This window comes from Leptopilina boulardi, unplaced genomic scaffold (assembly GCF_019393585.1).
Source record: "Leptopilina boulardi isolate dan_hultmark-lab unplaced genomic scaffold, ZJU_Lbou_2.1 LbouV2_89, whole genome shotgun sequence".
Lineage (NCBI taxonomy): Eukaryota > Metazoa > Arthropoda > Insecta > Hymenoptera > Figitidae > Leptopilina > Leptopilina boulardi.
The window spans coordinates 78,701-105,046 of record NW_026138037.1 but is presented as its reverse complement, the minus strand read 5'-3'; the positions used below and the strand labels follow the sequence as shown (position 1 = coordinate 105,046).

The window sequence follows — 26,346 nt, the reverse complement described above, 5'->3', positions numbered from 1 at the left end:
TTATTATTATTTGTATTGCTATTGTTACTATTTATATTGAGTTTTTCTGTATTTTATTTTTAATTTTTGAATTAATTATCGTTTTATAAATCATTAAAACTTTTTTAAAATTTATTCTGTTATAAAACTTGAGTTATAGTTAAAAATCTATTGAATTTGTGCATTATTAGAGTATTTCCCGTAATTTATTCATTTCCCGTAAAATTTCCCAATGCTGTCAAAATTTCCCGTATTCCGGGAAATTTCCATGTAATTGGCAACACTGCTTCCTTGCTACATTGATACAATATTCTGTTAAAAAAAATTTTCCAATATTAATTCTATTGTTTTACACAACTTATTTAATAATAGTAAGTTTTAAGATTAAGAGTAGTCAAGATGGCGAGCAAATATTGTCGAGAAAATTCCCTAACATTACCTCGACCATTTTTTTATTTTAGGTTTAAAATTATCAGAAACCATCCGAGAAAAGGAAATAAAAAATAAGCAAAAGTTGATAGCACTTTTGGAATAAAAGTAATTAAGATCCACGCAGTAAATAAACATTCTCTAACTTTAAACATAATTTTACATCTCTATGTCTCCGAACGACACTATTTCAACTCTAGCTAGCTCCTGAATTTTATAGTAACTCTGGCGCGCTTCTATATTTTGTATTATTTCTGTAGAAAATCATATCTAGTCCTACCGAAAAAAGAGAATGAAGGAATGGGGAAAAAATTATAATTTTTTTTAATAATTAAAATTAATTAAATTATTTTTTTAAAAGAATCGACAAAATAATATGAATGGTAGAAATTTTTAAAAAAGTGACAGAAAAATTGAGAGAAAAGTGTCATAAAATTTTAAAGAAAAAATTTAATTTGAGAGAAGGCAACGAATCGCAAAGAGTCGAATCGTCGACTGCGCTGTTGCCACAAAATACAAAAGCGCTTCAGAGTTACTACAAAATACAGGACCTTGCTAGAGTAGAGATAGTGTCGTTCGGAGCCATCGTTTTTTTCCCTGATTTTTTTCTGACTATAAAAATTGTCTGACTGTTCTCAATTTTCCTGGTCTCTCGCCTCCCTGCAATAAGATTGAAATTTTAATTACTTAAAATCACGTCAATGACAGAACTTGGAAGTCCTTCCTTGTTCTTTTTTGTTTCCAAATTATATTGAAGAAGTGCTTCTGCAGTAAAAATGTTGGACATTAGCATTCGCGCTAATGCATTATGCGATGTTGCTTTGCGTTTGCAGTCTTTCAAAACGGTTTTATCGATATATACATCGCTCTCTGAGATCAATTCAACAGCCTAAAAATAAAAATTAGTTTACATTAAATTTTATTCGTTATATTTTTTAATCTACTTATTATATTTATTTTTATTCATTGCCCAAGTAGCACGTAATATTACACAAATATTACCAAGTAATATTACTGCAATATTAAAATGTTCCCACGGTTGTAATATTAAAATCGATGTTATCATAAGACTACAGGAACATTACAGAAATATTACGCGGTAATGTTACTATAATATTACAGTAATATTTTGGGAACATTGCTGTAATATAATACGATTGTCAAAGAAATTTAATAAAGTGTCAATGTAATCAGGAAAAAAGGAAAACTTTTCTTCTTTAATCATTAGATATGGATTTTGCTGCAATTTTTATTCACTATAGATTACCGCGTAATATTCCAGTAACAGTGCAGTAACATTACCGTGTAATCTCACTGAATTTTACCGTTATATTACCATCGGGGGGATATTTAAACTTGGAGAAATATTACTTTAATATTACGTGCTACTTGGATGGTTATTATTTTATTATATATTATTTATTTATATTTATATCTATTATTATATTTATTGATTCATACAAATTTATGTGAATTTGTATAGAATCTTTAAAGACATGATAATGGATGTAAACTAAATAGATATAAAGCATTTACCTTATCGCCGGCAGTACTTTTCGTAAATATGAACATATTGTTCTCTTCAACAACACCCTCTGTTTCCATGAGTTTAGGACCAGTGATGTTTTCTTTTTCAAGATGTTGTTCACCTTCACTTTCCTCATAGTCTTCGCTATAATTTTCCAAAATCGAATTGAAAGCAGTAGATGCGAGAGGCTTAGTAACTGCTTTTTCTTTTATGGATTTTGAAATTATTGAGGAATGTGGATTTTCCAAAAGCGAATTGAAAGATGTAGATGCCTGGTGCTCAGTTACTGCATTATTTAAATTTGACAATAATGGTGTGTTATCTTTAATTGCACTCGAAATTGATGAGAAGCGTAAATTTTTACCTTGGCTTCGGTCAACAGAAAAAGCGAGCTAAAAAAATATGAAATTTCTACATTTTCTTTTTAGAAAAGTTTAGTTTTATTTATAGTCAGGAAGAGCAACAAAAGGAAAATGTTGATAATACTGTCGCAGAAAGAAAAAAGATTTACAAGTGAAATTTTATGTAAATTGAGTAATTGGTATCGTTGAATTAAATCCTAAAATATTAATTTTATAAAAAATTAATTGTTTAATTTATGAGGAATTTAGTTATTCCGTTTTAAGCGAGATTATACTAATTTCAAATCTGTATAATTTCGACAAAACTTGCCAGATTTTAATTTTTATCTAGTGAATTTTATACGATTTTTTGCGTACTTTCCAATACAAAAACTCCTTTTTTATGAAAAAATTTTTAACTACTCTTTCTTCAAAAATAAACTTTATTTTTCAATTTTTACAAAAACTCCCTCTTTTTTTAATTTTTTATCACTTTCATTGAAAAGATGAGATTTTTTCCAACAAATTATGTTAATTTTAAAAATGGGATTACAATCAAGAAAATAAAAAAACCAACTTTTCAAAAACTTTTTGTTTATTTAATTGAAAACCCATTGTTGTCCCATTTTTTAACTTTACATAATTGATTGGAAAAAATGTCAGCTTTCCAATAAAAAAGATAAAAAAAGAAAAAAACAGGTAGTTCTTTGTAAAAATTGAAAAATAAAGTTTATTTTAGAAAAAACAGGGGTTAAATAATATTTTAAAAAAAGAGTTTTGTAATTGAAAAGAACACAATAAATGCTTTAAAATGTACTATATGAAAGTTACAATCGCCTAATTTTTGTAGAAATTATGTTAATTCTTAATTTGATCAAAGGAAAGTTCCTTAATATCTAATTGTTTTGATTGGATCAGTTCACGTATGGAATTGCTCGTGTTTCAATTTTTTTATTGCAAATCTATTATATTTAAAATATCTTTTAAAATGATATTTTGAATGAATAATAAAATAATATACAAATTATTTTAATAATTAATTTCGTTTGCAAATTATGAAATAACACATTGCTACTACTTAAAAAGTGATTTTAAATTAATAAAATTTTTATAATTTATTAAAGTTCATACTCCTTTTCATAATTTTTGTTTTTTTAATTTTTGGATTATCTTTATTTTAATATTTCTAACTTTTAAACATTGTATTAATATTTTCATAAATTTTAAACCTACTTTTTTTAAATCCTCTAAAATCTTAGTTAACTGTTTGTTAAGTTGCAATGCCTCTTGAATTTTGTCAAAAATTACATTTGAACTTGATTCATCGAAATTTGATTGATCCTGTAAAATTAATTAGGAAAGGCAATAAATTTTAAAATATTCGTTAAAATGCAAATAAATAAATAAACTATTTTATTATATTTATAATAATAATACCTCACTTTCAGAAAAAGAGTCGCATTGAAGTTTTCGTTTCTTTGCCTGACTTCTTTTTCCAGCTTCCTTTAATTTTTGATTTTGCAGTGTTAGCAATTCTTTCTCGCTGTCTGTAAATAAATTTTTAAGCATATTACAATTTTTAAAATTAATTTTGAATTCTTAAAAATTAATAAAAAAATTTTAATATAAAAATTAATATTAAAAAAATTGTTAACCCTTTCAGGATTTTTAAAATAACTGTTGCTGTATAATGTGTTTTAAAAATGTTTAATTATTTATGTTTGCGTCATTAATCATTTTATTTATAGTAAAACTAAGGAATAAAAATTACATTTTTCATGTACAATATTCAAATAAAATCGTAAAAAAATTATGTAGTTACTTTTAAATTAAAATATCCATTTGAATTATAATTTAATGATTTTATTATTATATGGTAAAGACGAAAAGGATTCAGTAAATTTCCAATCCATTGAAATTTCCTAAAATCTTTTATCTAAAGATAGAAATTTTTCGCTATCTCATTTTTGAATTTGAAATTAGAAAATTTTAATTTCAATAAAATAATAATAATTATGATATAATGAAAATAATAATTAAAAGTTAGGTTGCTAAGAGAATAAATAATAAAAAAAATTATAGCATTCATATAAAAGCATAAACATACTTGACATGCCAATTATGGTTCCCGTGTAACGTTTTTGCACTGCAGAAAATTCTGGCCAAAGATACTTGATGGTTATCCCACGTTTCAGTTCCGGAATACTTGAATCGAAAATGACTGACATTTTATTTATAATTGTGAAACAACCATCGCCCTCAATAAGAAGTAATTCTTGATCCATTTTTCAATAAAAAAAGTTTAATTTTTAAATTGAATAAATTTCACGATTTGACTAGCAGCAAATTAGATGAAAATGACATCGCTTTTATATTTTCGTTCCTATTTTGTTTTAAAATGCAAACGTAACAAATAAAAGTTAGCAGCTAATTTCATATGATAATAACGAAAAATGTGTGAAATTCAATTTCTCAGGTCATTTTATTTTTTGTTTCATTTAATTATTTATTATGAAATGGATACATATGTACAGGAGATACAAATGTATCTCCTGTTTCAACAAATAAACTAAGTATACAGATTTTGTTTAATTTTCATATTTGAACTTACATTATGTGACATTCAAAAATAAGAAAATAAGAAACGCCGAAATTTTTTTTTTAAAACACATTTTGTTTAAATTTTGTTTAAATCGTAAAATAAACTTTCAATGTTCAAAACTGAAGCATTCGTTTCTTCTGTTAAATTTAACGCTTCAACAATACTATTCTGTAAATTAGCTTCACGTTTAGTTCTTTCGTCTAACTCTTGTAGTAGCAATTTTGCCATATCAATATTATCTTGTCTTGCTCTTGAGCGATATTCTTGTCGTTTTTCTTCATACTGTTCCTTTTCTTCTTTCATTATATCTTCTATCGTGATTCCGTTCTCTTCCATTTCTATTTTCATCTTTTTCATTTCATTCTGTACTATTTTCTGCGATTCTAAAAATTTATTATTTATAAAAATCAGTGCATTATATATAATATATTGCATTATATTATATTTAAACATAGTGAGAAAAATTTTGAGAGAATAAAATATATTATTAGTATTTATTTATTATTATCTCTTTCATTACCTAACATGATTAAATATAATAAACAAACAATAATTTGAAGAAAAATAATATATATTAACCTCAAAAGAAAGTAAAATTTTTAAAGTAAAATGATTTTATCACTCGGTCGATATTAATTAAACGTTAATAATCAAATTTTATATTTTCAATTTTTAAAGTGAAGTTTAGGAAACAGCTAGGACACTTTTAAATTAATATTGAATTGTTAACAATTGAATAAGTTAAAAGTTGTTTTAATAACTGCATTTTTTTACAAATAAGTTATTAAAAAAATGTATAATTTGTATATTTGAGAGACGACCTTTAAAAAGATATTTTGTCAATTACTTTATTATTGAATTCAATTATAAAATACTAATATAATTAAAGAACTATATTTTAGATTTTTTTCAAAAACCAAAAATTTTTGCAAATATAATGCAGTGCTAGAGACATAATTTTTAAAGCAAATGAATAGTTAAAGAAATTCAAAATTTGAAAGTATACATATATTTTTTATATATATATGTAGGTTTCAAAATATCTAAACTACTTACCCGATTCCATAATGATTTTTCCAATTTTAATTTTTGAATTTGTTTTGTCTTCAGGATACGGAAACTGAATTTTTGCCCCGATTTTTATTTCTGCTTCATCGGTCACTAGTAAACTGTTTTTTCTCACTATATAAAATTCAGCATCTTTAGTGAAACATTGTAATAAACACCAACGATTGTGTTTAGTCATTATACTTGAATAGTTAATTCAAATTTAATAAACAGATTTAGTTTATACTGGTTTATATCAATGTTTATTTTTGTTTGCTTTTGACAGGTGGTTTTTAGTTTAGGTTAGGTAGAGGTTTTTAACTTAAGGTGTTATCACATGTGTGTAGAACCTCTATAGCATTAAGAATTTAAAAGGAATTGCCTTTTTCATAGTCCATCTTTTCAAAAGAAAATATATCGTTTTCATAATAAATCTAAATTGAAAAAGGCCAAATAGTACTTTTGCAAGTGAAATTATTAAAGGGACTAGATAAAAATGAGGGTACGGTCACAGCTCAGCTATCTAAGATAAGAGTGAGAGAAATAGGAATATTTTTTATTTCTCTCACTCTTATACGTTGCTATGACGACCCTACTTAGATAGCTGAGCTGTGACCGTACCCTGAACAAATTGCTTCTCGGACAAGAAAATCCAGAATTGTGTCATTTCAGTTGGCAGCACTGAACATAACAAACAGACCTAGACACCTGTTTTGTTTCGTGGTATGGTTAGCTCAACCGGTGGGTTAGCTTCGTGATTTACACGTGTTGGAAACGGAAATGTGCAAAACACAAAGTGAATTTTAGTTGTTTAATAAAGTTTTTCGTGTGTCGTTTAAAGTTGTAAAGGACATAACATTTTTATTACGGAGATGATTTGAAGATAAGAAAAAAACCATTTAATATATTAAATATTACAGGATAAGTCTAAAATAGATAGAGCAACGCATGGGAAAAATTTGACAACAACGCTTTTCTTCGAGCGTTGCCATTTTAGACTTATTCTCTTGCTTGCAATTGTTTATGTAAATTGCCTTTATTAAAAAACAAAAAAATTATTAAATGTATTTAAAATACATAAAATCTGCTTTCAACTTAGGCAAATTCCACCGATGTACTAATGTAACAGACGCAAGAAATTTTTTTTGAAAAATGACAATTTTTGTAGTTTACAAATATAAGAAAATATGTCGCATTCATAAATATTCGTTTGTTACCTTAGTAACCTAACAAAAACTTCGGAGGTAAAGAGCAGATTAATTTCAATGATTGTCTAAATATAAAAATTACATTTTTTATATTTTATATATTTAGTTAAACTCTTTGCTGGTAATGAGATTGACTTGTCACATGACACAAGGGACTGCAAACAAATAAATGAGAAGAATTCACGCTGTCTCTTTTTGATGTTCTCGTTCGTGTTTGAATTTATGAAATATAACTTCTCTACTGCTGCATTCGTAAGTTCATTCTCTTTTGGAATATTTTTTATGTTTTAAAAATTAGACTTTTTAATTATTAATAATTAATATAGTATACCTCTTCATGCATAAAAATTGTAATTTTTAACATAATTTAAAATCATAAATGTGACAAATTAAATAATTGCTTCCTCATAAAGAAAATATTATATTGGAGAAATTTTGCGAGTGCGATTTTTGGCCATATCTTTTAAAATTCCTTTTTAATAAATATATTTAAAAATAATTAACATGTATTTAAAATTTGAATACATTATTGACATTTAAAAAAATCATACTTTTTTATTTAAAAATTTTCTTATTAACTTTATACTATTATGGCTAAATTGTAAATTTTTTAGAAACCCATCAGTTTATCTATTTGTGAATAATCTAGTGTCCTTTTATATACAATTACAAGCCTTTTATAAATTGAAATTTTTTTATTCATAATTAAACTCTTTATAATACCCTTAAAATATTATAGCTCTCTTATAAAAAATTTTAGAACGCATCTAATGATCTATTTCGTGAATATTTTTATATAAAATATAATCAAGTGATTGCCGTTTGAAAAATTATAAATTTCATAAAACGTCAATTTTTTGTTTTTAAATAAATATTTTAATATCTATGAGAAAGCACAGTAATCATGAAACGATAACAAATAAACATATGTGAAAATACACGTGAAGGTAGTAAAACTTGGCAGCAATTTTTTATTGTTAATTTAAATGCATTAGACTATATACATATGTGTCATAACAAGATGAAAATTCTTTGAAAAAATTAGAAGTGTTATGTAATTTTTAAATTTCGAAAGCGTAGAAATAATCCTACCTAAAATTTGTATTCTATATCTTACTTTGAAAGTCAAATTTTTAAGAGGTTTGGTGTCATTCTGCTTAAAGAATGACTTATTGTTTAAGTTAAAAAATTTGTTTAACCATTAAAAAATATTTGCAGATAAATATGGTCGTTCTAACCAATATCAAATTAAGCAAATTCTAACTGTTTAATTGGAAACAAAAAAGAAAAAGCAGAAATATGGTAACACTCTATTAATAGTAAATACTATTTTTTCTCAATATTCCCAAGTGCATTTAAATATATTCCTATTACTTTTAGATCTCAAATAACGAAAATGAAAGCACATCGTCCCTATCATCGCAATTTCAAGGTGAAAATGATGTCATGACTGAATCTTCTATAGTTGTACCATCAACTTCTACAAGTAATTCCTCACTGTTAACTTTTAATCAATATGTAATTGATTATGATGTTCCTGAGCAACAAATTAGCCCCTTTCGTCGTTTTTCTACTTGTCAACCATATTCATCGACACCTGAATCATCTGTATTAACGTTTAATAACGAAGATAATGATATTGATAATATTAGTGACAATAACCATACTGACGATAACGGTAGTATCAATAACGATAATAGCGATATTAATGACGATAATGATAACAGCAATAACGGTAGCGACCATAATGATAATGATATTGATAATAGTAGCGAAAATAACCATACTGGCGATAACAGTAGTAGCGATAACGATAGAAGAAATAACGATAATAGCGATATTAGTGACGATTGGGATAACAACAATAACGATATCGACGATAATGTTAGTAGCGATAATGACAGATTTGCTAATAATGAAAACGATTGGCTCAATAACCCTATTTATGATAACGCAAATATTTGTGGAGGTGATGCTTTAAATCAGATTTTAAAAATATATGTTTCAAACCGATTAACGAAAACAGCTTTAGGGGATATGTTAAGTTTAATAAATAATTTATTACCTGAAGACCACTCACTTCCAAAAACAAAATATAAATTAACAAAATTAATTGATAAAGTTTTACCTCCTGTGCAGGCGAATTTTACAACTAAACACAGGATTTGTGCAGACTGCCTTAACTATGTAGGAGAATGGTCAGATTCTGTAAATGTGCAAGTTTGTTTGCGATGTAATAGTAGAAAGTTGGACAGTTTTTTTCTAGAATTTGATATTGAAACAGAATTACGTATTGCTTTTGAAGTGAGGGATCTTCATTGTTTAATTGATTCCTTTAAAACCGATTGTTTAGGAAGAAATCCAGAATTGGTGACCGATTTGATATCTGCTTCTGAATATCGTCGTTTAAAAACAATTGCCATTCCTGGAGAATATGATCTTTTCATGATTTGGTTTACTGATGGTGTACAAATGTCCAAAAGTGGACGCAGTCAGATGTGGCCTGTATACGCTCAAATTGTAAACATACCGCCACGTTTTCGAAGGAGTTTCCAATTTGTGTGTGGTATTTTTTACCGTAACGAAGGCATAAAAAAACCAGACATGAACTCATATCTCCAACCTTTTCCTTTGTCTCTAAATAATTTATTTGTAAATGGATTTGAATGGTTAAATCAAAAGTTGCAGCGTAAAATCAGAAGTAAAGTACTTGCGCCTATTGCGATTTTGGATGCTCCTGCTCGAGCATCTGTGCAAAACATAAATTATTACAATGGAGAGTACAGTTGTGCAAGTTGCGAGGCAAAAGGAGAAAGTTGTCCAACTGGAGCTGGTTGGAATTGGATTTATCCAATAGTTCCAGAAGAACCTCCTTTAAGATCCTCTGAAAGAATGGAGATTCAAACCGCAATAGTTGAAAAATACGAGAACTTGAAACACTTTAGAGGCGTTAAAGGTAGATCGGTTGTCACAAATATTCCTTACTTCAATAGGTCAAAGGGATTTCCCCATGATTATATGCACTCAGTGCTTCTTGGTGAAATGTTAGCACTTTTGACTTGCTGGTGTAATTCCAATAACCATGCAGAAGATTTCTATTTGACCAAAGAGAATAGAGATGAAATTAGTGAAATTTTAGTTAAAATATCACCGCCGGACGACGTGACACGAAATCCCAGATCGCTGTTAAAGCTGAAAGATTGGAAGGCTTCCGAATTCAGAGCATTCCTTGTGTACTTTCGGACCGATAGTTTTAAAAAATCGTTTTAAGAAATCGGAATATTTTGATCACTTTTTACTGCTTGTTAAAGCAATCCAACTTTTATCAAAAGAGAAAATTCTTCCGGCAGAAATCGATCTCGCGGACAGTTTATTACACATTTTCATTATTGACGTGGAACGATTGTACGGTCTTAATAAATGCACTTACAATTTACACCAATTGAAACATCTTGCACAAAATGTTCGAGAATATGGACCGCTCTGGGTTTGGTCGGCTTTCTTGTCTGAAGATCAAAATGGCGAATTGGTCAAAATGACACACGGTTCTAATAAGATAGATGTTGAATTATCAAATACAATAAAAATAATCCAAGCCCAACGTTGTATTAATTATCTTGTGCAACCTGAAAGACCATTAAATGTTTATGAATGTTGCACACATGGACCATCTATAGCACATACTATTACAGATAGCGAACTTCTGGCTATTAGTCATGCGACAGGTCTTACCAACGAGCAGTTATTGGAAGCTCCTACTCCGATATTTTCTAGGTGCAAAATAAATAACGAAATTTACACTTCAAAATTATATTCTCGTCAAAAAAAACGTAAAAACTATTACGTACAATATAAAATTAATGAATCAATTTCTTTTGGTACTGTTAAATATTATATTACAGTTCAAAAAGTTTCATACGCAGTATTAAGCAAACTTATTGTTACCGACGATAGCAAACACGAAATTAAAAACAGAGAAATTGGATTCAATCTGAATGAAACTTTAAAACATGTTCGAGAGTCTTACGTTATAGAAATTGTCACTTTAGACAAAATTGTATCAAAATGTTTGAAGGTAGAAAATTATATATGTATCTTAATAAATAATATGGAAAGAAAATAATGTTTTCCTCAGAGAACAATTTTAAAGTAAAAATTAACAATCGAAATAGCGCAATTTTTAATAAACTAAATAATTGTAACGAAATCGAAAATTTTCATTGATTTTGTATGAACGAAAAATCGATAATCGGAGACCAAAAGTGAACGGATAATTAAACCTAAATCGATAACCGAAAAAGCGTGATTGTTAAGAAACCAAATAATTATAACAAAATTAAATTTTTTTAATGTTTTTGTGTAAGACTAATTAAGACTATTAATTATGATTATATTAAAAAGTTGGATTTAAAGTATGTGTATGTTATTTATGTTATTATTCATGTAGTATTTATAAGAATATTCCTTTGTATAATTTGTGTAATATTTATATTAAAAATTTTACGCTTCTTAATTAGAGAGTTTTAATTTAGAAATGTTCATGTAATATCTGAGAAATCTGTGAAGTTCTTGAAAGAATTTTGTTTTCTTGAACTTTCTATGTTTATTTTAAAAAATTAAGTTGTTTTTGATTTCCAAAGTTATTCTGAAAAAAAATTGACATAAAAGAATTGGTTTATCATTTTTATTATTTGAGATGAACTACCTTGAAGAAATTGACCTGGATACCCGTCGGTAATTGGTGACCTCTTGATATTTTATTTTTGACTTGTTTAAACTTTTTAATATGGTTTAGAAATTGATTTTTCAAGTTTTTTATTCAAAAATAGTAAAAAGAACAATCTCCGGAAATTCCGCGGAATGACTCCGCGGAGTTTCCGTGGAATCATTCTGCGAAGTTTCCGCGGAATCTTTCCACGTGGGAAATATATACTAATTCTTTAAATGTAAAACGAATTATTAGTTGAGGTTCCGGATCAATTAAACATACGGACATAAAATTTTTAAACTTTGCTTTCACTTTTAGAGTAGTTTGAAGAATATTGTGTTAAAATTTCGTGAAAAAATATTCATATTTGTCGAAGTAATCGCGAGTTGAACACAAAAAAGCATTAAAAATTTCGATTCTTAAAAATGACGTTTTTTGTAAATAAATAAAAACGGTAAATTATACAAAAAAATTTATTTTGGAAAAAAGATGCGCAATAAAATTCTCTACAAAAAAGAATAATTAAAAATTTAATTTTGAATAGTTTCAAAATTTTATCTCCAGGGGCCAAATTATTTCACGATAATTCGCGCGTGTGCCCTTTTAAGATCCGGAGCCTCAGTTGTTGCTTAGAAGTAATGAATTTATTTTTTACTAATGATTAAAATATAAAAAAATTAAAATATTAAAAACATAATTACATATTTATAAAGTATAGCTGCACCAAATAACCAAATTTTTGTGATTATCATGAATTAATAAGAAAAATGTAGAATTATTAAGTTATATTAAAAACTTACTTTTATGTCTGAATTGGAATGATTGCATTTTAACCTTCGCGCTACCGAGAGCCATCTGAAGTGACCCAGCGATAAAGGATGTTTAAAATATACTAGAGTTTTGCATCAATTTCTAAAATTACTATTAATATTACTATTACTCAGACAGCACGTAAGCTTGCAGCAACCTTGCGGCATGCTTGCCACGCAACACATTGCCAACCTTGCACGGCAAACTTCAAATGTTCCACCTAACTCAAGCTTGCATGGTAAAATTGTCGAAAGATTGCACTGTAAGGTTACTGCAATATTGCACTGTAAGATTATCGCAAGATTGCTTGGTAAGCTTACCGAAAGATTGCAATTCGCAAATTTCCTAAAATCGCTTTTCTGCTACGAGCAGATGAGGAATCTGGCTATTCAATATTAATAAAAACAATCATATGAATTTTTTTCTTATACACGAACATCCCGGGAACAATTATTTTGACAATTTTTTTTGAAAAAAAAATATTCATTAACAGTTGTTAATGTTAGAAATTTTTTAAACGACAAATTTCCTAAATTGGCTTTTCATGCTACAGGCGGATGGAGACGCTGGCAAAATTAAATAATAATAAAAAATCAGATGATTTTTTTCTTACTAAGGAACATGCCAGCAACAACTCCTGACTGTATAAAAAAATTCAACTGATTTTTTTATTAATATTTAATAGGCAGCGCTCTCACCCGCCCGTAACAGAAAAGCGATTTAAGGAAATTCAACCATTACAAAATTTCTAATATTAACAATTCTTAATTAAAAAAATTTTTCGAAATCAGGAATTGTTCCCAAGATGTTCCTGTGTAAAAAAATTCATATGATTATTTTTATTCATATTTAATACGCAGAGTCACTACCCGCTCGTAGCAAAGGAGCGATTTTAGGAAATTTGTTGTTTAAATAATTTCTAACATTAACAATTCTAAGTGAAAATTTGTTTTCAAAGTCAAAAATTGTTCCCATTAAGTTTCTGAGTAAGAAAAAAAATCATCTGATTTTTATGGTTCCGTACTCGGTTCGGAACCCTATTAATATCAGTTTTTTTGAAATTGTGTACCCCCTCTAGCGGCCACTCGAATTAATCTGGAGGGCTGAAATTTGATTCACATATGTATTTTTACATGTACATTACAAAAAAAATATAGCGAACCTGACTGGAATTGATTATCATAACGTTGTCAAGGAAAAATAAAAAATTTCGAAAAAAATGGTTTAATATTAAAAAAATGATAATTTTAATGAAAAAATGTATTTATCCACCAAAAATGAAAAATTTTTTATCTAAAGTGATTCAAATTTATACAATTTGACGTATTTTTACGTGTATATTACAAAAAAAATTTATTCATTTTCACGTATTTTTTACGTGTAGATTACATAAATAATTTAACAAACATTATAAGAAGTTGTTTTAATTAAGTTTTTTTCAAAAAAAACTTCTTTTTTAAAAAGTGGAATTTTTATCAATTTTTTATTCGTTTCGCTGTTCCATTTTTTCTTGATTCTATTTTTCCTTTTTTAATTCTATATTCTTTTCACATATTTTTTCAAAAAAATGTTTTTTTTAATTGAAAATAAAATCGGACCGACTTTTTTTTAATAATACAGTCGAACCTGGATAAGTGACATCCCAAGGGACCAACAATTTTTTATCACTTATAGAGGTTTTTCATTAATACAGGTTTTCACTTACAGAGGTCGAAGTGCGGTCTCTATCACTTATAGAGGTTCTCGCACTTATAGAGGTTCAAGCATGGCTGCGTTCACTTATAGAGGTTTTGACAAATCAACGATTTTCACTTATAGAGGTTCGAAACATGCGTCTTTCACTTGTAGAGGTCAATCCAAGAAAATAAAATGAAAGAATTGTCACTTATAGAGGTTCGAGAAGCGCATCTTTTACTTATAGAGGTCTGGCCGAAAAAAATATCGGTCACTTACAAATTCTCATTTATAGAGGTTTTTACATGGGAAAATGAAGGGACCTGGCGATTTCCGTCGCTTAAAGAGGTTTTTCACTTATCCAGGTGTCACTTATCCAGGTTTGACTGTACAATTAAAATTCTTATATTTTATATATACGTATTATAAAACTGAAGTTACCAACGTTGATTCAACGAAAAAAATAAAAATTAAGGATTCTAATTACCATCAAAGAAATTTATTTATTTGCAACCCTTCATAAACTATTCTCTAATAATTTATTAGAAAATAAATATACCTGTAATTAAACAGTTTTCTTACAATAAATTTGGTTTGAACAAAAAATTGTTTCTTTACCACAACTTTAATTAAATAATTAATTAAATTAAATATATAAACAAGCCTACCAAAACAATTCATTTTGGAGCAAATAAACGATTGCCTTATTTTTAATTGCACTTAATATACATTTTATATAATAAAATATATTTTATTATTCTAGAATAAATAAATAAGAAAAATAAAAAATATTTTAAATATACTTACTGCAAACTAAATAGTTCTCATTTTGGTGATTTTTTAAAATAAGCGGACTAAATATCCAAAATCTTGCATTTCTCCCGCTAGCGGGCTAAATAATCTATCGCCACTATTCCTCCCGTTAGCGGGCTAAATAGACACAGCGTTTTAAAATTTAGCCGGCGACGACTTTCTGTAAAATATAAGAACTAACCTTCATATATACCATACTTATGTATATAAATATTATTTAAATTTAACATCGACAATGTTAATGAAATTATTATATTTGACGTCCTCCAGCAGGTTATGTTGACATTTCTGATGTTTCGAATTTTTTGACAGCTGTTTTGGTACACATTTTTCTTTTCACATTTACTACACATCTTGTGTCAAGATGAAGAAGCTCCAACGCACACTTTTACTTTTACCGTGTGTGGTCGGTATAGTAGAGTTCTTATCACTTTTAAGAAAACTTTTTTTTTTAATTAAATTGCAATTATTTTAAACTGTGCTCGATAAATAATAAAATAATTAATAAAATTTGCAATTTCTATTAAATATAAATTATTTTTTCACACATTTTACACTAATTTCTGAAAATATTATGAAAACTGACAACGAGTTAAAATCTTCAGATACCACTTGCACATATCAAGTAATTATTTATTATTTATCACGTTAATAATTAAAATTCTTACAAAAATTAACTCTATGAATGTTCATTTAACCTCACAATACTAATTTTTAGGGTTTCGTGGCCCATGGCCGAAAGCCTTATAGTTTCACTTTGGCGTCCGTCTGTCCGTAGTATATTTTGGGGCACCACAGCTCCCAAAATCAAATTTTAGGGCACAGATCCCAAATTAAACTTTTGGGGCACCACAGATCCCAAATTCGAATTTTGGGCAAACATAGCTTCCAAATTCGAATTTTGGGGCACCACAGATCCCAAATTCGAATTTTTGGGCCCCACAGATCCCAAATTCGAATTTTGGGCATACATAGCTTCCAAATTCGAATTTTGGGGCACCACAGATCCCAAATTCAAATTTTGGGGCACCATAGCTCCCAAATTCAAATTTTGGGGCCCCACAGATCTAAAATCTCCATTTACTGAATGGACATTTTACCTAATGTTTTAGGTAAATTTATAAAATAAATTTTATTATTTATTTTTAAATTATTTATTTTTGATTTTTTTTTTTTTAATTAAAATTTAAAGCGCCACGAAACCCTAGATGTAGGCGCAATTGCGCCTAGTTCTTTTCCTATTTTTATAAATTTTCATCAATTTAAAGCTTTTTTTTGATAATTACCTAAATTCGACTTAGATTCGACTTAGAATCGACCCAGCTGGGTCGATTTTAGGTAAATCAAATCCGCCAGGGTTGTGACAGGAGCTTTTTCAAAATATCCGATTTTTACGTTTTTATTTCAATTTTAATTTCATCTTTTTCCATTTCATTTAATTTCAAACTGTTTTATAATGTTTTATGTTTTCAAAAAGTGTAATAAACTATTATTATGAATTCAAAAAATATTTATATCTCTACCTAAAATTTTTACAATTTAATTTTAATATTATTTACATACTAGAATATTTAGAGGAACCTGAAATACGTTTGGCAAAAAATTATTTTGATTTAAAATTATTTTTATTGATTAGGTATAATTTCTAATTTCTTCTTTTGTCTTTAATTAATTGGAGTAAAATAATTAATTTTCCGAATACAATATATATTAATTAGAGGTGTGCAATAACTCGAATTTTACATGGACTCGAAATTCGAACCGAACCGAGTCCATGTTAATTCTTATGGAGAGAATCGAATTTTTGAAATTTGCACAGCTCTAATATTAATGTAACTGTAATTTATGGACCACTTATGTTTCGTAAATATGTTAAATAAATAAATTAATATTTCTTATTCATGAAAAACAAAATTAATTAACTAATTGGTTTTTTTAAATTCGTTTTTATTGTTCCTTTTTTGTTTTCATTGTTACTTTTACTTTTCCATTAAATCATACATGTCTGGTTTTGAATTACATGTTTTTATTTACCTAAACGATTAACATATCTACTATATAAATAGTGTTGCACACATACTTTTACATATCCTTAAAAATGTATTTTAATGTTATATATCTTTTGCATTCTTTAAAAATTTCTTAATTTTCGAAAAACATAAAAATATCAGAGAATATTTTTCAAGTTAGTTGTAGACACTCTGTATATTAAAGTATGTTACAATAAATATTGTGCAAATTTATGATCTTTAAAAGTAAATTATAAAGTAAGTAAATTATTAAAAATAAATTTACAATGTTTTTAGATGCATAAAAAATTTGGAAAATATAATTTAAGTCATTTTTAAAATTGACAATTTAATTACAACAATATTAAAAAAATGTAAAAGAAATTAAAAAATGTCATTTAAGGACATGTTATTGAGTCGTCAAGTGCTCCAGGATGAATTTTTTTTGAAAATGAAATAGAAATTAATAAAAAATAATAAAAAAAAGATTAAATTTTAATTCTAAAAAAAAAAATGAATAAAAACAATAAAAAACAATATTTTATAAATAAAATCTTCTCTCTTGATTAATCCTCTGGGCGACGATTTCCATGCATCAACTGTAGAGTGCGGTGAATGTATAGTCCACTGCTTACTGCACTGATTCGAGCGCCGCCAATTGGGTCCGTGCGGCTGCTTGAAGAAGTGTGTTCACATCACTAATTGTGGCGGTAAATTTCAAAATACATTCAAAAATAAAATTTGAAATTTCGTAATTAAAAAATTCAAATATTTTTGCTGTAGGCAATACTTATAGTATAATTTATGTTTTTCTTTTTAAAAAAACAATACAGAAATTTTGTAACAATTTTGTTATTTATGCTGTAGTAATATTAAAAATTTTTTGAATATTTTAAATTCAAAAAATGTAAAAAAATCTTTTTTCTGAAAAAACTCAAAATTTTTTAATTTCAAAAAACCCAAAAAATTTTTTTTCTCTAAATTCTCAAAATTTTTGAAACTTATGAAAATTCGAAAAAAAAATAAAAAAGTTTTCTTTTCTGAAAAATATTCAAACCTTTTGAAATTTGAAAAATTCAACAAAATTTCTAATTTCAAAGAAAATCAAAAATTTTTTTTTCTCAAAAATCTCAAAATTTTTGAAATTTGAAAACTTCAAAAAAATTTTCACCTTAAAAAAAATTTCAAAAAATTTTTTTTATTTTTGAAATTTTGAAAAATTCAAAAAATTTTCAATTTAAAAAAAATAAAATTTTTTTTTTGAAAATATTTAAATGAGCCGCCGGAAAGTAGACGAAAAATAGTTTTTCAATAATATTTCGTAAACGGCTATTCCAATTGCAAAAATATTTTACAAAAATGTTTGTAAGACCCTAGTGAACATTTTTTTCGGGATAAGTTTCCACTGACTGAAAATTTTTCAGATAAACGAAGCCCTTGAAAATTTGGAAACGTAAATTTGTCACTGTGAAACAAAAAAATTCATAACTTTTTTCGAAATAAAAAAATCACATTCTTACAAAGTTTGTCGTTTTAAGAATAGTTTAAACTATAATTCCTGTAAATTTTGTCAAAAAATATTTATAACTTTGTTTTTTAGAGCGAGTTGAAGTGAAAAATTTAATTAAATTTGTGTTTTTTAAAAATCCAGTTTTTTTCGATTTACTCGAAAACCGAAAAAGATAGAGATTTTTTTCATAGAAGAAAAAAGATGCGGAATAAAATTTCCAGTAATGTAGTAATAAAAAAAATTTTTTTTTTTTAAATCGATTTTTCAAGCGTCAGGGGCCAACTCGAACGGCCGTACAAATTTTATGCGCCCTTTTACTTTCCGGCGGCTCAAATATTTTGAAATTTGAAAAATTCAAAAAAATTTTCACTTTCAAAAAAGTCAAAAAAAAAAATTTTTCTCAAAAATATTCAAACTTTTTGAAATTTGAAAAATTGAACAAAATTTCAAAGAAAATCAAAAATTTTTTTTTTCTCAAAAATCTCAAAATTTTTTAAATTTGAAAACTTCAAAAAAATTTTCATTTCCAAAAAAATGAAAAAAAAATTTTTTCTCAAAAATATTCAAACTTTTTGAAATTTGAAAAATTGAACAAAATTTCTACTTTCAAAGAAAATCAAGAATTTTTTTTTCTCAAAAATCTCAAAATTTTTGAAATTTGAAAACTTCAAAAAAAATTTCACTTTAAAAAAAATCAAAAAATTTTCTTTTAATTTTTGAAATTTTGAAAAATTCAAAAAAATTTCACTTTAAAAAAAATAAAATTTTTTTTTTGAAAATATTTAAAAATTTCGAAATTTGAAAGATTCAAAAAAATTTTCACTTTCAAAAAAATCAAAAAAAATTTTTTCTCAAAAATATTCAAACTTTTTGAAATTTGAAAAATTGAACAAAATTTCTACTTTCAAAGAAAATCAAGAATTTTTTTTTCTCAAAAATCTCAAAATTTTTGAAATTTGAAAACTTCAAAAAAAATTTCACTTTAAAAAAAATCAAAAAATTTTCTTTTAATTTTTGAAATTTTGAAAAATTCAAAAAAATTTCACTTTAAAAAAAATAAAATTTTTTTTTTGATAATATTTAAAAATTTCGAAATTTGAAAGATTCAAAAAAATTTTCACTTTCAAAAAAATCAAAAAAAATTTTTTCTCAAAAATATTAAAACTTTTTGAAATTTGAAAAATTGAACAAAATTTTCACATTCAAAGAAAATCAAAAATTTTTTTTTCTCCAAAATCTCAAAATTTTTTAAATTTGAAAACTTCAAAAAAATTTTCCCTTCCAAAAAAAACAAAAAAAATTTTTTCTGAAAAATATTCAAACTTTTTGAAATTTGAAAAATTCAACAAAATTTTTACATTCAAAGAAAATCAAAAATTTTTTTTCTCTTATGAAAATTCGAAAAAAATTTCAGTTTCAAAAAAATCACAAATTTTTTGAAATTTGAAAAATTTAAATTAATTTTCACTTTAATAAATCAAAAATTTTTTTATTAATTTTCTCAAACGTATATAATAAAAAAGTACAATTTTTAATTTTCAATTTTTGAAATAGGAAAATTAAATTTTAAGAATTATTTTAAAATATTTCTGTACCCAGATAGATACGAACAATTTAAATACACGGAGAAAAAAATCAAGCGAATATTGGGATCTGACATTCGTACACATGCCATCTGGTGTTGAAAAATGTAACTAGTTTTGGATAACTGTTTGTGTCACTTGCAATTGTAGTTCCGCTGTCATTGTTAATTATTTTATCATTATGAATGAAGCTACATTTTTACCGCGTGAGAAATCTTCCTGCAGAATTAAGTGTTCTGTGAGAGGCTGTGGCAGTACTGTAGCGAAAAATTTAAGCGTAATTTTCCATAAATTTCCTAAACCAAAACAACGAGTAGTGGATGTGAAAAATACGTTCGATAATTTTGAAAAAGTCGATCAATTAAAGGCCTGGAAAAATGCTTTAAAAATAAACAGTATAAAGCCTTCTATGAGAGTATGTTCTCTGCATTTCAAAAGAAGTGATTACATTTTGCCATGTAAGTTTAAGATTTTAAAATTTGGAGGTTATATAATCTTTCATATTACCCGTGCATGTGAACATTTTGAAAGTTAATTTATCACTGTAAAAACGGATAAATAAATTTTTTTTTCACTTCTTGTTAACAGACTTTTACAATGAAAAATGAAATACATACATTTATAAATTTTCATATAATTACATGAAATATAAAGGAAAATACAATACTTTTCTTGCACAAGTATCGCTGGATTTGAGAAAATAATTTGTATAAAAATAAGATTTCTTTTATATTTTTATTCATGTTTGTAAATAGGAATGTAAATAGTAATTTTGTATTAAAAAAATTCACTTATACATTTATTAAATTAAGCAATATTTTTTAAACGATTTTAAAAACGATTTTTAAACATGCATCCCATGTTATTCCTATGTAAATTCACTAAAAGTGTTACCCAATTTACGCCATATTGCTTTAGGCCCCGCCCCCATGTCAGATCCCAATAGTAGACAGTAATTATACTACTTTCGCGCGTGCGCTTTCTACGATATTCGTAAAAAAATACCCAATTTGCAGTGTCCTATACCAAACGAGTATAGATCCCTGCAAATATCGTAGAAAGCGCACACACGAAAGTAGTATAGTTACTGTCGCTACTATATTCGCTTGATTTTTTTCTCCGTGTACGTAATAGTAAAAGTGTTACAATTATTTAATTTGTATTGTTTTTATAAAGTAAGCGCATATAAATTATTACATTTTTAAGCCTTTCAAGCCTAGGAAAATATTGATTTTTCAGCAAACAAGTTGTAGTTGCTAAGGTCAATTTTTCAAATACACAATGGCCCTTGCTGCTGTAGAACTTCAAATTCATAAGAATTTGTGACCTTCTACTCTGAAATAAAAGAAAAAAATCCCTCGCTGCTGTACAATGTCACACTTACATGACGTACTTCTCTATACATAACGTGATTTTGAAATTAAAATGTTAAAATCTAAATAACAACAAATACCACCCACGCCAACGTCATATTCATAAGAATTAGTGACGTTGTACTTTGAAAATGATGTAAAAATCCCTCGCTGCTGTACAACGTCACTCATTTATGACGTAGTACTCTAAACATAACGTGAATATGAATTAAAATTAAAAGATTAAAATATGAATAACAACAAATACCACCCACATCCGCCCGCTTTGTTGTATTCTATTTCTCCTTACAAATTTTAGAAGAAAGATAAAATTTTCTTTGTTATATATGTATTATAGATTATTGAAAAATCCCTCGCTGTCGTACAACGTCATATTCATAAGAATTTGTGACGTTGTACTCTGAAATAAAAGAAAAAAATCCCTCGCTGCTGTACAACGTCATATTTATAAGAATTTGTGACGTTGTACTCTGAAATAAAAGAAAAAATTCCCTCGCTGCTGTACAACGTCATATTCATAAGAATTTGTGACGTTGTACTTTGAAAATGATGTAAAAATCCCTCGCTGCTGTACAACGTCATATTCATAAGAATTTGTGACGTTGTACTTTGAAAATGATGTAAAAATCCCTCGCTGTTGTACAACGTCATATTCATAAGAATTTGTGACGTTGTACTCTGAAATAAAAGAAAAAATTCCCTCGCTGCTGTACAACGTCATATTCATAAGAATTTGTGACGTTGTACTTTGAAAATGATGTAAAAATCCCTCGCTGCTGTACAACGTCATATTCATAAGAATTTGTGATGTTGTACTTTGAAAATGATGTAAAAATCCCTCGCTGCTGTACAACGTCATATTCATTAGAATTTGTGACGTTGTACTCTGAAATAAAAGAAAAAATTCCCTCGCTGCTGTACAACGTCATATTCATTAGAATTTGTGACGTTGTACTCTGAAATAAAAGAAAAAATTCCCTCGCTGCTGTACAACGTCATATTCATAAGAATTTGTGACGTTGTACTTTGAAAATGATGTAAAAATCCCTTGCTGCTGTACAACGTCATATTCATAGGAATTTGTGACGTTGTACTTTAAAAATGATGTAAAAATTCCTCGCTGCTGTACAACGTCATATTCAAAAGAATTTGTGACGTTGTACTCTGAAATAAAAGAAAAAATCCCTCGCTGCTGTACAACGTCATATTCATAAGAATTTGTGACGTTGTACTTTGAAAATGATGTAAAAATCCCTCGCTGCTGTACAACGTCATATTTTTAAATATATATGACGTAGTACTCTGAAAAATTACGAAAAGTAAATCTTAAATTGAAAGCAATGTCAATCTAAGATCTTTTCAATCATCAGTTATCTCAATTACATTATCCATTTTTAAGGGCAATCGTCCTAATTCTCTACTTTGAATGATGAAAAGGAAATGCTTACGGATTTCCAGCGGATCTATTGAATAATCTTGAACACATGGATCCTCGTTTACAGCTAAGGTCATGCCAATTGCTCCTGCAAAAACACCACAGATTTTCAAGTCTGGTTGTCTAGTGACTTGAAGAGGTATTACATTTTTTGTGTCGAGGTTTGGGTATCGTTGTTTGATGTAAACTCTTTCTCTTTCTGTCAGATCGTTAAACGTTGGCATGAATAAACTGTCATATATGTATAAAATTTGTTCGTAGAAATATAAGCAACGCCAATGTTGAGATTCCAGTCCACCGACTATTTGCAAATCCTTATTTTTCTGACATGGTGTGATAAATTCAGGGTAAGCAAGATGGTGCACACTTAAAAATTCCATGTCTGGGACATTCTCTTGTAGTACTTTGAGGAATGCATCTATGCAAGCATCATCCAATTGTTCATTCACGTCTAGTATTATATTTTTTAATTCATCAATATTTGGTTCAGCATTTACAATTGCTTTGAACGTCTGTATTTCCATATCTGTTGGTAGCAAAATGTTTTCCATACTTTTTATAGGAGGAAGTGCCCAATTATCGGAAAATTTCATTTTTTTGCACTCTTTCTTAAAATGTCTTCATCAACGTTATTAATTTTAGGCAAAGGTTTGCATTGTTCTTCAATTGCATCTATTTTTGGGGTGTCCTCATTATTTACATTTTGTGCCTCAGCTTCGATACATTTCTGTAGAATGTTACTGAATTTCCTTTTTGCTGTTTTTTGTCTTCCAGCTAAGTAAGGCTTTCTTGCATCTATAATATCCTTAGGTTCGCGAAGAGGGCAATTCCTTATGAAGCGACTGTCTATTATTTCAGGAACCAAGCACTGTAAATAAAAATCGGTTAATTTCTTTTCTATTTTATTCCAAAATATGTCATCCCGTAAAACTACTGTTACATCCATATCTAACAGTGTCCAAATAACGGAAATACAATACTTTCGTCTTGTGCAATGGAGAAGTCCTTGTATCTGATAGTAATAATTGTGTGCAGGTTTTAAAAATTTCTTATCCTTCTTTCCAAACATACTTTTGACAGCAGAACTTTCTTCCTTTGCTTGTTCTATAGTCATGTGTTTTGCAGAGTATGGGCACTTTATCTCAACGATGCCACCTGCAACTGTTTCAAATAGGTATTTTTTACATTTTCTATTCATAATTGAATCAAGAGGAATATCTAAATCATATAACTCCTCTTCAATTAAACCGTCTGGAGAACCTCCTAAAAATTTAATTTCTGGATCAATGAAGAATCCACAATTTTCGATTTTGATATCGAGTTTTTCTGCCAACTGTTTTCTGGCTCTATCTTCCATATCTAATCCATGCTGCATTGCCTCCGTTATCACTTTGTTGTATAATAATCTTTTTACTAATCCCGCAGACAATGTAGTTTTTAATCTTTTACTAACGTCACCAAAGTTTGAAGCTGTAAGCATTTTTTGACGTAATCTTTTCCACTCAAGTGATTGCGATTGCATTATTGTTCGCTTTCTAATTGCATCCCTATTTTGTTGGTTCACCTCCAATTCATCCATTAAAGATTTGTATTCCTTATCAAATAATGGGCCTTTTAAATCAAGTTGTTCAGCATTTTTCCCGTAATGTGGATCCATATTTTTCTTGAAGTATCTTTTCGTTCTTCTTTTTTCTTGAGCATATTTTTTATTAGTCTCAATCTTTAGTTTCCGACGATTCTCCATTGTCTCTGCGATTTGAGGAATTTGCTTGCCAATTCCTTCATGCACAGCTGTTAAAACTTTCTTTGTTGTGAATTGCGCAGCAGCTGCATGACACCGTACAAAATAACTATCTCTCATATTGTACAAGATTCGTTTGCCGGAAATAACTTTGCAAATTACATTATTTGCAGACTCAACTACGTTTGTTGTAATCTTATACAATAAACTCTCTGCATAACGTCCTAAAATACGCAGTCCTTCCATGAGTTTTGCATAAGCATTAGTGTTGCGTAATATGGGCATTAAATTTTCCTCATCTAATAAGTTTCTTCCCTTACAGGGCCAATTTAGTATTAAGCAATTCTTATGTTCACCAAAAACATGACTTGGAACATTCAATATATCTTCGTACAGTAAATCGATTTTCCTATTTATCGGTGATGATTCATCTTCTCGGCGTCTTTCACTAGCTAAAATTATTTCTATTCGCAGTTTAAGCTTTTTCTGTCCGAGAAGTTGTCGTGCTTGTTTATTACCTAGGTTTGTTTCCTCATTTGCAGCTTTTTCTGATGCAATGTCGTCGATAAGATTGCACAAATTCCTATATTTATGGTTGTTGCACTCTAATTTTTTTATTACAACATTGTATTTTTCGTAAGGGTCGTGGTTTGCGAGTATTGCATCTGTACTGCTATCACCGTCAGCAATTCTATATTTATAAATTAATCCATTTTTTTCAACGCTTGTCGAGAAGCCTTCCAAAACAGCTTCACTCTCCATCCCTGAAGCGCTCTTATTTTCATCATAATTGGAAAAGCATTTATGTTCTTTAGGTTCTCTTTCTTCCTTCATTGCTCTTTGGCATACTGCACACGGGACATTTTTTACAATGCAATCTAATATTTTATTTGTTTCATATCCTATTATTAAAACAACTCCTCCTAAGGAATCATAGGATCCTGATCGATAACTTCTTTTTGACCACGCACAATCTACTGCTACTGCAATATAAGGTATGTCGTCGATGACATGTCCTTTTGCTCTTGCAATTTGTGCTTCTTTTAAAGCAGAACCTTTCATTAAATTTTTATTAACCTCTATAACTTGTAACCCTATCTCTAGTCGACTTTTTATATACAATGCAGGACTCATATAGTGCACATTTATAGCTGAAAGTGCTTCTTCCATTGTGGAATATCCAATTCCAGCAGTAATAGTGCCAAGGGCAGAGGCTAAATTAATATCTAACACATCTTCACTCTTCGGTTCTGACCAAATTGGAACAATGGCTCCACATACATCACACTGCAGATTAAATTTAGTTTTTAATCCTTTTCTATAACGGGATACTATTTTCCACATTTTATTTAAGCAACCCTTTTTGTGGTTATTTTCTGCTACTACTTTTTGCAAAGTATCATTTATTACATGGCTCATCATTGAGATTTGCCTCTCCTGTGTTATAAATTCGTCCAAGATTCTTACGTTTTTAAACTTTTTAGGAACATTATTTATAATTTCTTCAATTTCTTCTCCTAAATTTTCTTCTTCGTTTTCAGCTGACATGTCGCTTC

The 26,346-nt window shown here is 27.7% G+C and overlaps 1 protein-coding gene across 1 annotated transcript; it reads right to left on the bottom strand.

The window, feature by feature from the left end:
• Window positions 1–217: 217 nt before the first annotated feature.
• On the bottom strand, window positions 218–6,600 carry LOC127290830 (uncharacterized). Its single transcript, XM_051319646.1, has 8 exons — window positions 5,936–6,600; window positions 4,385–5,262; window positions 3,715–3,824; window positions 3,511–3,618; window positions 2,301–2,328; window positions 1,945–2,222; window positions 1,096–1,297; window positions 218–291 (listed from the first exon to the last, which is right to left on the bottom strand). Exons 2-8 carry the CDS (start codon window positions 4,560–4,562, stop codon window positions 218–220), a joined length of 978 nt encoding a protein of 325 aa, XP_051175603.1. The 5' UTR covers window positions 4,563–5,262; window positions 5,936–6,600.
• Window positions 6,601–26,346: the final 19,746 nt, after the last annotated feature.